The following is an 11949-nucleotide window of genomic DNA, read 5'->3' as shown; positions in this document are numbered from 1 at the left end:
CTCCCCAGGAGCCCACTTTCTAGAGGCCCAATTCCTGAAAGGAGAGAGGCAGCTGAGATCGCCATTGAAGGTCACAATTCCAGTCTGGGACTTGGAAATGGTCATTCAGGGGCTTAGCGGAGCTCCTTTTCAGTCCATTTCCACAACAGAGCCCTGCTTTCTCTAGCTTAAGGTTTCTTTCCTTTTAGCGATAACTTCCAACCATGGTTATGATTGTCTTTAGACTTGTAAGGTTATTATCATAACCCTGGTTCCCTGAAAAAGATATACAACCATTACCCTTCAGGGATCGCTCGTCCAGATGACCTTCATGATGAAGAAATGGTAGGTTGAGGAGGAGACACTTCACAGGCACAGGGGTGGGACTCCTCCTCCCAGCAGGGCCCCTATTGGGCAGCTTTGGTACATGAGTTTTCACATGATTGGCAGGTCAGAAGGCTCTTCCCATGCGGTAATGGTTGTCTTTCTTTTTCAGGGAACCAGGGTTATGATAACCTAACATTTTGATGTATTTATTTTTTCTTCTAATCATGTTTGTAACTGCTACAAAGTACAGGCTTGTAGTTTTGTATCAGCAGGGAAATTAAAGCTTTTGATTTACAGCACGAAGCGACAGATTTCTGTGTTTATATCCCTTCATGAGCCCTCGCTGCCTCTCACAGGACCATCTGCGGATTCCACCCTCTGGTTTCTCTTCAATAACAAACACTGAGATTGTCTAAGGTGCCTTTCATGCTGCTTGCCCATTGCAGAAGCCAATGCCAGCAAAACATGTCTCCTCCTCATTTTTAGATTTAATTCAGTGAAAAGCTGCACTGCGAGATTCCCTCCTGCGACTCTTCCATAACTTTTTGCATTCGCATCTTGTGAAATTTGTGTATATAATCGGGCCCAAAGTCTGCGGAATTTTGAGAATCCATGCATCCATGCATATAAGTGTCAGTTATGTGACATTAAATGTCAAAGGCATTATAACATTACTGTGACAATTTTCTTTTTTAAGGCACCATTTGAAGGACAGTGAATTTAATAAAAACATTCTCAAATCAGTTGCTGACTTTGCAGAATCACATTGAAGAACTACTTTTCTTTTCCCTGTGTCTGTGTAAGCAAGGTCACTGTCTCATGGTCTTACTGTGCTATGGTACTGTGCTATATTTCAACCCTGATACCTAGAAGAACAGGGTCCGATAAGAACCAATTTTCTCCAGCAATTTGGAAACTTGATATATCCAACAAGCCTCCCTCATATTAAACATCACGTATGCCTTAATTTTCCCTGGTTTAGCCATATATGAGTTTTCCAAACGAGTTGTCAGGCAGAAACCGAACTTCCACTCATCACAGGACAGACATGTGGGCCTTTTCTTTCTCTCCTGTCTGGTGTGCATAAAATTGCCTTTACTTTGTAACTTTTCATACACTGTACTTGAGATTGCCTCTCCTCCTCGCTCTCCTCTCTCGCTCTCTCTGGATTTCTTTGACTCTTCACACATTTTAGTGGATCTGCTCAAATCATTAAGGATAACTCCATATTTTATATAATAAATAAATAAAAGCATTTAAAATGTATTTCTGGTGCCATTCTTGCGAGGACATTAGTCACAACTTTTCTAATTTGTTGAAATGGCCACAAAGGCTCATCGTTGTGTATTATATTTTTAAAGAACACTTATGCATATTATCAGCTGTTTAAATGTGGCACATTTTTGGATCACTTTGTAGAAGTGCCAAATTGGTTTGGTTGATAGAATTGATATACAAAAATAAAACATTCCCAGTTTAGCCATACCTATAAGACAGTCTATTACAATCATGTAAGATTCCATTGTTAGATTTGGAAACGGGTGAAAATAAGTGACACTGGTGCCAAAAACTATTTCCAGTTCATAAAACAAATAATGCCTGCTTTTTAAGTAGTTAATGATTCTCTCTTCTCTATTGATCTATACATACACACACTGTCATACTTCAATATGTGCATGTTCATTATAGAAGGTTTAACTACTACAAAATGTGGCTTTATTACCATTTTACACAATAAACATACTCTGAAATAAATAAATACACTGCTCAGCAAATAAAATCATATGATATGGGCATGGACTGCGTAATGAGATGCTGATAGGTTTGTTTACAGCAACACACTACAGCTCACCTCAGTTTTCTCTTGATTCCCATTTTCACAATTGTCAGTTGTGGGATCACTTATTTTGACTGTTAGTAAGTGTATTACTTTTATTACAAATAAATATTGCTTTAACTTATACCCAATGTCTGTACAAAGGGAATCAAGTTATAAAACGCTGGTGTCATGTGGACTTTAGTAGACATCTTAGATTCTCTGGCTGTACAATCCTAACATTCTCTGTACCTCTGCCTGATATCAATGTAACAGTAGAGAATCAAACATAAGATTTTATGTTAAAATAGTTTATTACAGTATGAAATTGTAAGTTGTCAGGACTGGAAACGCATCCCCATATTACACATTTTCAATACAGTGTGACTGTGGGATGGCCACAGGGCTGGGCTCCATAATTAGGGAGGATCTTGGAAGACAGACATAAACAGTCGAGAAATATGGTGCAAAGGAAGTGATTTATTACTTCATGAGGGTAGTGAAATAAAAAACAAAATAAAACTGGCTCCTTTTTGAGCCCAATTATACTTATTGACAGGTTCCCATCTGAAAACAAAACCTTAAGAAATGGACATACCCACCCAAATCATAATTCAAATGCAAGTCCAAGCATGTATAAAAAAAGTTTGTTTCTTCAGCCATTATCTCATTCGTGTCTGCTCCCTAATCCCAAATAATAGACTTTCTTCCTGCTCTCTCACCCAAATCCTAAATTCCTCAACAAAAAGGTAATTAAGAAAAAAAAAAAACTGAATTTTATTTGGCTAATATTACATTTTTACTTCAAAAATCTAATTTGAAATGATATGCACCACTCAAATTTAAGTTTTTCTTCATGAAATGTAAAAGCCAACATACATTTCTTGCTTTATAATTTAATAGATTCTCCAATTATTTTTCCCCACTTGTGAAATATTCAACTTGGTTCACCACTACAACCCCCATGCTTCCTTAGGAAAGAAGAGACAAAGCAATAGAAGCCCTTCATGTCAGCTGCCAGTCTATCACATGAATCAGTGGCTTGTATCCACCCTCCCTCAGTGGCACTAAGTTTGTGCCTCACTAAGAGGTCCCGCCCAACGTCAACAATGGCAGGGGTGAGATATGAGACCTGTTCGCTCTCCTGTAATAATGTAGCATGCAGAGACTTTGACTGTTATGACACTCTGGTGCTCAAAATCAATGTAAAAAGTGGGGAATGACTCATTCTAAATGCCCTCCCGCTCTTATGATGGTTAATCTAGCCCTTCAGAAGACATTCAAATCATGGATAAAAATCATCAATCCTGTATTAGTGACCAGTGGAAGTGTTGTATCCTCAGACAATGACATTTTGGCTTTTACAAAAGTTTTCTACCTCACTGACATTCTTTCATTCTTTAAACACAAGTTGAAACACTGGGGTCTTTCTGCTGTATGAATTGTCCCATGTTCTTCAAGATTTATTCCACAGTTAAAAGTACAGTTTCTGTGGTGTGTGGATCTCATACATTTTTGACAGTGAAACTATAGTTTGGAACTTTTCTCATAGTGAAAGTAGTACATTTATTATGGTTTTTTGTGCCGTCTCTGATGTGTTTTAAGACGCGTTTCCAAACTAAAAGTCTTCCCACACTGAGAGCAACTGTATGGTCTATCTCCTGAGTGAATTAATTGGTGTATTCTAAGTTCCGCTGTTGTCTTGAAAGCCTTCCCACATGGGGGGCAACAGAATGGTTTCTCTCCTGTGTGAATTCGCTCATGTCGTTTACGAGATCCATGATCACCGAACGTCTTTCCACATTGGAAGCAAGAGTATGGCTTTTCTCCGGTGTGAGTATTCTTGTGTATTTGGAAAGTACGTGAATGACGGAAAGATTTCCCACACACGGAACACGAGAATGGTTTCTCCCCTGTATGAACTCTCTCATGTTCTTTAAGACCTCCTGACTGAACAAAAGTCTTCCCACACTGGTGGCAGCAGTATGGTTTCTCCCCTGTATGAACTCTTTCATGTGCTTTAAGATGATCTAACCTGTTGAAAGTCTTCCCACAATGGTGGCAGCCATGTGGTTTCTCTCCTGTGTGAGTTTGCTCATGGTTTTTAAGAGTTACTGTTGTTTTGAAGGTTCTCCCACAGTGGGAGCAGCAATACGGTTGTGCCTCTCCTATGTGAATTGTCTTGTGGCTTGTAAGACTACTTAAATCACTGAAAGTCTCCCCACACTGGAAGCAGCCGTAGCTTCCATCTTCCGCATGAACCAGTCTGTGTTTTTTAAGGCCACTTGATCTTTGAAAACTCATTCCACAATGGGAGCAGCTGAATGGTTTCTCTCCAGTATGAATAAGTTGATGTCTTTTAAGCTTTGATGAAAATTTGAAAGCAATGCCACACTGGGAACAGCAGAATGGTCTTACATCTGTGTGAACTTGCATGTGTATTTTAAGATTATTTGCTGCACTGAAAGACTTTCCACACTGGGAGCACTGGTGCGGAGTTTCTCCTGTATGGATAAGCTCATGTGACTTAAGACTTTTAGAATCCCTAAAAGTCTTAGAACATTCACTACAGCTGAATGGTCTCTCTCCTGTGTGAATCCGCTCATGAACTTTAAGACTGTCTGTACGACGGAATGTCTTCTCACAATAGGAACAGCAATGTGTTCTCCATCCAGTGTGAGTTCGCTCATGAGATTTAAGTCCCGTTTCCTGACTGAAAGCCTCCCCACACTGTCGACAGCTGTACGGCCTCACATCCGAGTTAATTTCTTGATGGTTTTTAAGTGTACTTAACATGTCAGTCAGTTGGTGTGTTGCACTCCCACTGGGGGTAAAGTGGTATGTACCATCTCCTTGATATTTGAGCAGGAGGAATGGATTTTGGGGCACTATAATTGATTGGCATGTCTGCGTGTGTAAAGCAGACACTGCTGTATTGGCACTCACAAGCAATGAAGTGGGAGTGAGTGTGTAAGAGGGTCCTGGAGGTTGCGGAGTGAGTGATGTGGAAGCTTTCACTCCACTCTGACAAAGTCCAACATCACTTTCTTTAGATTCCTTCATTCCCACATGCGAAACAGTAACGACCTCGCTTGCACATGTATCAGATTTCATGTGATCAGGGCCTAGCCTGGGCTCAATCTTTATTTCATCAGAGCACTGAACTTCAGTGTCAACAGGGTGAAAGTCCTCTTCTGATTTTATTACATCTAGTTCACTCATGTCTTGTAAAATTTGGTTACACACCAGAGCAGATTTATTTCAGTCCATCTATGTCAAGTTCAGATTGTATTTAAGAATGTTCCATCTCCATCGGCAAACCCTTCTAGAATGGAACAAAAAAAAGTCTATTCTGTGAAATCAGTAGTGTACAGAGTCTTGGCAGGATCAGATTTGTATATATTGAGTCCCTTTGTAACATTTACAGATCATGGTGTATCCCGTCTCTGGCTCTTCCTGGTGATCAATAATATCCTATTTTGAACGTTCCTGTGCTGCTCAGTAAGTTCCAGTTTGTCTTCACTATGTCAACTGTATGTGAACCAACACTCTCTCAGGGTCACTCAAAGTAGTTTCCACAGGTCGAGAAAGGTCTTCTTCTACTGCTCCTAGGAAAAACACAAGACAGAATAAAAAATGTTAATTGCAGCACTGCAAACACACACAATAATACCTCTCACTTATGGGAAGAATGGCACAGTAGCAGTCATAAATGCCACTCTAACAAAGGGTGATAATTATGTCACGCACACAATGCACATGCAACAACCTAATCTACTTAAACTTAAATGTAAATACAAATTCATTTAACAATTAAATGCAGATGTATAGTCAGTAGGTCTTGATTCAAATAAAGTTTAGAATGATAGGTTTTATAGGTTTAAGTTGCTTAAAAAGCAAGCTTACACACAAGCGGTACATTAAATGCAACATAACAGCATTAAAGAAATTAAACATAGCTGCATTTGAGAAAACAATCAAGTACTTACAACACCAACAGTAACTGACAACACCACCACAGCATTAATAGAAACTAAACATTTGCAAAAACGCTGCATTTCAAATCGTTTACACCAAAAGTGCTCCGGACCACTAGGGGCAGTGCAAAGTGGAATTTACAGTCTCAAAAAACTAAGCGTAGATCAGGCATCCTAGATGATCCGCAATATCGATCTCCATTCACATCACACATGGCTGGCAGCAGAAAGTCTAAAATGTGCAATATCAAATTGAAAACGATTGATTGATAACGAGGCTCCAGTGACGTCATAGCAGAAACACGTGCTCTGTAGCGCTACAGAGTAGTTACAGAACATAAATCACCAGCACTTATTTCAACACCTACACATTTACCAAATTTTGCACATCAGAAAAATATAAATATATTGATCTGTATTTATTTCGTATCCATTCATTTGATTTACACCCAGGTAGAGGATCAATAAATAACCAAAGCTAAAGTAAAATATATTACAGTTGTCCTAACGTGGTATTAATGATTAATAACATTTGAAATACCTGCGAAATAGTGCTAAGGGGCGTATTTAACATGAATAACAAACCCATCCTGGCTATTGCAATGTCGAAAAACATGGTAAAACCTCACTTTATGCAAGATTATATTTTGTAGCAGAAACCCTTGTCCAGGACGATTTACAGTTGTTACAATACATCCATATTTTTTTACATAAAATTACCCATTTATACAGCTTTTTTCACTGGAGCAATCTAGCCTACTTGCTAAAGGGTACAACAGCAGTTTCTCTCACTTGGGATTGAACCCACTGCTCTGAATCGTTCAAAATAAAACTACTTCCTAGTCTGATCCTGTTCTTATTCTTAGCAACTAAGACTCAGATTCGGTTCTCCCTCCCCACTTCCCATTAAACGTGGAAAAATAAAATGTCTAGGGGAAATCTACACACTTTAAAATAACACGTCCTTACTTAGTCCAAACAAGCCTACGAAATCAAATCAGACTACCTCAACCAAGATAACAAGATTAACGAGTTGTTCCATTTCAACCACGTCCATCTTTCCAATCGATGAACTTGACTAAACCGAATTAAATGGATCGATCCGGTTAAAAAAATAAAACTGCACATCACTACTCTCAACTCTCAATTGCTTGACATTGTCAAATCCAAGTATTATATACAGCCTGTGCCAAGAGCTCAAAGAAAGGCAGCGACCATAATTCCCGGCGCTCACCCACAACAAATGGCTGCCAGAACAGCAAACACACAAAAGTAGATTGGCTTAGAAACACCCCTATGGTGGAGGACACACATAGAACCAATGTTTGAAAGCGATTGCTTTTATACACGGAAATGTAACATACAGGGGGGTGCAATTACATTCAATATTAAAAAAAGGTTACATTCTGAAGTACTTCAAGAAGATACAATTGTAACATGTTTATTATTGTTGATGTCTGGTTATTTTATAAGCGACATGAAGGTATAATTAAGTTATTAAAAGCTTCCGTCTGATTGTATTGATAAATGCTCCCTGCTTAGTTCCAGGGTGAACCGTAAATCACACGAGTATGTTTTTGGCGCGGAAGCCCAATGTTTGTTATACATCCCCATTTTAAAACGCAGGTATTTTCATTAGGCTTTCGAGGACAAACTTTAAAAACGGTTTTCAAAGAAGGAAGTGCACATTTTAGAAGACAACTTTTAGGACGAAAATTACTGCAGACAATTGTCTGGGTTGCATTGCGAATAGTTACAACACATTGAATGAACCTAATCGTATTAAGTAATGCAGATCCCAGATATTTAAAACACTACACATCACAGTCAATCCTCACTTACAGAGAAACTGCATAACAAAACCAACCAATCTTACCAGGTCATTGTTTCCTAAATGTCTTTATGCTGCATTTCTGCTCCCTCCTGCACGGCTCAGTGCATATCTCGACTAAAAGCACTTCTGCCTGCCCAGGAACCTACCCTCCCACAACCATAGATACACAGACGTTAGATAGGATTTCGTCATGTTGGTATTTAAAGAGGACGCCATCTTGTCTAGGTATCTTGTCTAAGTGCTATGCTAAGTAAGGTATCTACGAAGTCTCGATTTATGTTTTGTTATGTCTTCTAACGCATAGCAGTGTGTCATGCCTTATAAGCACACATTTTATGTCGTACTATTTGTAATTTATATTTTAATGAAATTATTCGGATATTAAGTGAAACTGTGAAAGTTTCAATAACATATATGAAGACCGCCCCACGATGTTTCCCCTTGTTTTGACCTACAGCTTCTATTTCCATGTCATGCCTGCACATTTGTTCAGCCCTTGATACCCATTCGTTATTTTCCTGTGTGCGCCTTTGATATGTTCGTCTTGCAATGTGGCCAGCCAATTGCCTTATTAACATTTTTACTCTTTCAATTTAATATTACTGAATTACAAATAAATTACAATTTCGTTTGGTTTGATATTTTAAAACACTGAAACTCAAATTCAAGGTGACATTAGTTTTATGTTGGGAATTTTTTGTAAAAAAATAAATAAAAATGAAATATATATTCCACTCCTGTGCTACCAGTTTACACTGAAATAAAATTCTACAGAAGTTAAAGTAATAAAAATGCATAGATTAGGAAATGGGTACAAAATAATATCCAAGTGTTTGGTTATTCCAGGAAGCACAGTTGGATCAATAATCAAGAAGTGGAAGCTGCAGTACACCACCCAGGCACTGCCAAGAAAAGGCCATCCTTCAAAACTGAGCGCTCAAACAAGGAGACTTATGAGAGAAGCTACAGAGGGGCCAGAAATTTGAAGAAGCTACAGAGTTCAGTGGCTGGGAGTGAAGTAATGGTGCACCAGTCAACTGTATCAAGAGCTGTGCTTAACACTGCCCTGTATGGAAGGGTGGCATGAAATAAGCTGCTACTAAAAAGTACCATCTGAAAGCATATCTGGAGTTTGCCAGAAAGCAACTGCGATGTGGGAAAAGGTTTTGTGCTCAGATGAGACCAAGATAGAGCTTTTTGGACAAAACTCATAGCACAAAATGTGATGCAAACCTAACAATGCCTATGCTGCAGGACACACCATCCCTACAGTGAAGTATTGTGGTGTCAGCATCATGCTGTGGGGATGCTTCTCTTCAGCAGTGAATGGGCATCTTGGTATAATTGAAGAATGGATGGATCAAAATACAGGGAAGTGCTGCAAGAGGACCTGCTTCATTTTGCTCAAAAACTGAATCTTAGGAGGAAATTCACCTTTCAGCGGGACAATGTGTCACACTGTGTGCAAAGCTGGTACATCCCTACCCCAAAAGACTTAAAGCTGTTATTGCAGCAAAAGATGACTCTATGAAATATTAGTGTGTGGGAGTTGAATACTTATGCAAGCAACATATTTCATTTTTATTTTTCTTACAATTTTCCCAACATAAAACCAATGTCACCTTACAATAATTGATTTTGAGTTTCAGAGTTTTAAAGTAAATAATCACACAGAATTAAATATTTCAATTAAACCATTTGCAATTAAATAAGATGAGAGACTGGTTCAGGGGTCTGAATACTTTTACAAAGAACACACACAAACACACACACACACACACACATATATATAATATATATTGGCACCAAGACGTTAGCAGCAGATCCTTTAAGTCCTGTATGTTGCGAGGTGGGGCCTCCATGGATCGGACTTGTTTGTCCAGCACATCCCACAGATGCTCGATTGGATTGAGATCTGCGGAATTTGGAGGCCAAGGCAACATCTTGAACTCGCAGCCCCATAGACAACAAACTGCGATGCACTGTGTTTTCTAACACCTTTCTATCAGAACCAGCATTAACTTTTTCAGCAATTTGAGCTACAGTAGCTCGTCTGTTGGATCGGACCACACGGGCCAGCCTTTGCTCCCCACATGCATCAATGAGCCTTGGCCGCCCATGACCCTGACGCTGGTTCACCGCTTTTCCTTCTTTGGACCACTTTTGATAGGTACTGACCACTGCAGACTGGGAACACCCCACAAGAGCTGCAGTTTTGGAAATGCTCTGACCCAGTCGTCTAGCCATCACAATTTGGCCCTCATCAAAGTCGCTCAGATCCTTACGCTGGCCCATTTTTCCTGCTTCTAACACATCAACTTGGAGGACAAAATGTTCACTAACAGGTGCCATGATAACGAGATTATCAGTATTATTTACTTCACCTGTCAGTGGTCATAATGTTATTGCTGATCGGTGTATAAGGCACTATATAAACATGACAATTATTTTTAAAGTGTGCCGAAACTGAAACCAAAAGCGCACCTGAGCCCCGGTGCACGGACAGAACAGAGTTGGATTAGCCATCAATAATAACTAATAATCACACAAATAGACACAGACAATAATAAATGATGTTGAACAGCACAGCTGTGATGCCAACCAACCGAATAATAATTGTTAAATAACAATTTGGGTCTAATGCACAAACACAGACACAGAGAGCTCATGTTCTCCAGTCCACGCAAAATAGCAAAAGTGGACGAACCTGTGCTGACATCATGTTATAGAACAGGAAGTGGGAAGGGACCTGTTCTGAGTGATGAGCGCAGGAGCCAATGGCAGCTTTGATAGAGTGACGTTTCGATCGGGTTCCTACAGAAGTGCGCAGAAACCCCTCCCCCTTGGGCAGTGCTTCCAACTTGAAAGACAACTATCCTATTGACACTTCTCCTAAGTGCAACTATTATAATCTTTGGTTTGAATGCAGATTTTATAGTCAAGATGTGATTTGGAGAAAAGGGAGTAGTTGCCTGTATAGGAAAGTCAACCAAACAATAATAACAAAAATCGAAATATGTGTGACACAGGGAAAAAAAAGTCTCCATTTGTCGCAGAAAAGACAAATTTTCAGGTGCGGAGCTGAGATTCCTCACTGAGGAAGTCATTTGGCATGAAAACAAGCTATTTGGAACAGCCTCGTCCACCACCAGTTCTGCTGTGAAGGATGTTATATGGAACTCTATAGCCCAACAAGTAAATGTTGTCAGTTTAACCACATGACCAGGCCGCCAGGTTTAGAAAAGGTGATATGACCTGAAATGGCGATCAAAAATGGAATACACCGTGAAGCACAGATCTGAAGCACTAGGAGAGTGCATTCTGCAAGCAAGGTCACAGATGGAACTGCCGAGAAGCACTTATCTGAGAAAGCAGCCTATCCACGGCAAATTACTAGCATACCAGATGGCACAGATATCGGAACTGCGCAGCGTGCATGTATTGGGGCAGGTCAGTATAACATTTGTCTATAACAATAGTATAGTATAGTAGTATAACAATAGTATGGATGTAGATGAGGTACAGTTGTGTAAATTGTGGAAACTGTGTAAAATATGAATGTTAGGAGTCGGACCATATCGTTCGAGGCCGGTCCCCCAGTGCTTTGTACACTGTGAAATGCGAGTTGGTTCAGATGGACTGTTTTATTTCTTATCATTTTTGTTTTAGTTAATGTTAGCATAGTACGTTTTTGTTTGTTTCTGTGTGTTTGTTATTTGATTTATTTATTTAAAGTATTTTTTTTCTCAGTAACGCGGTAGCCAGGAATTTGCAGGTGCGTGAAATGAGCGATTCTGAGTAATTTCAAAGTCAACAAATTTAGCTCAAAATCAAATGAAATTAGGCAGATTTGCTTCTCAACCACATATCACCGTGGGACACATCTGTCAGAGAATCAAATATCAAACGACATTATGCGGGCAAACTAGACAAGGTTTCTTCTGATCGTCAATCTAAAAGGGATCTATTTTGGTGGAGCTCTATAGCCTAATTGAAGTGGCTGAGGATGCACAATT

General features: G+C 39.4%; 1 protein-coding gene across 1 annotated transcript; it reads right to left on the bottom strand.

Moving 5' to 3' along the window:
- Positions 1–2417: 2417 nt before the first annotated feature.
- Positions 2418–8108, bottom strand: LOC136767711 (zinc finger protein 658B). The gene is made up of 2 exons (XM_066721659.1): positions 7976–8108; positions 2418–5730 (listed from the first exon to the last, which is right to left on the bottom strand). The coding sequence occupies exon 2, from the start codon at positions 5342–5344 to the stop codon at positions 3692–3694; it is 1653 nt and encodes a 550-aa protein (XP_066577756.1). The 5' UTR covers positions 5345–5730; positions 7976–8108; the 3' UTR covers positions 2418–3691.
- Positions 8109–11949: the final 3841 nt, after the last annotated feature.

The sequence above is a fragment of the Amia ocellicauda genome, chromosome 14 (assembly GCF_036373705.1).
Source record: "Amia ocellicauda isolate fAmiCal2 chromosome 14, fAmiCal2.hap1, whole genome shotgun sequence".
Lineage (NCBI taxonomy): Eukaryota > Metazoa > Chordata > Actinopteri > Amiiformes > Amiidae > Amia > Amia ocellicauda.
The sequence above is the reverse complement of the archived record's forward strand: the minus strand, read 5'-3'. Positions and strand labels throughout refer to the sequence as shown.

Excerpts from the sequence above, each read along its gene's own strand:
- LOC136767711 (XM_066721659.1), bottom strand. The coding sequence starts at position 5,344 with ATGAGTGAACTAGATGTAATAAAATCAGAAGAGGACTTTCACCCTGTT.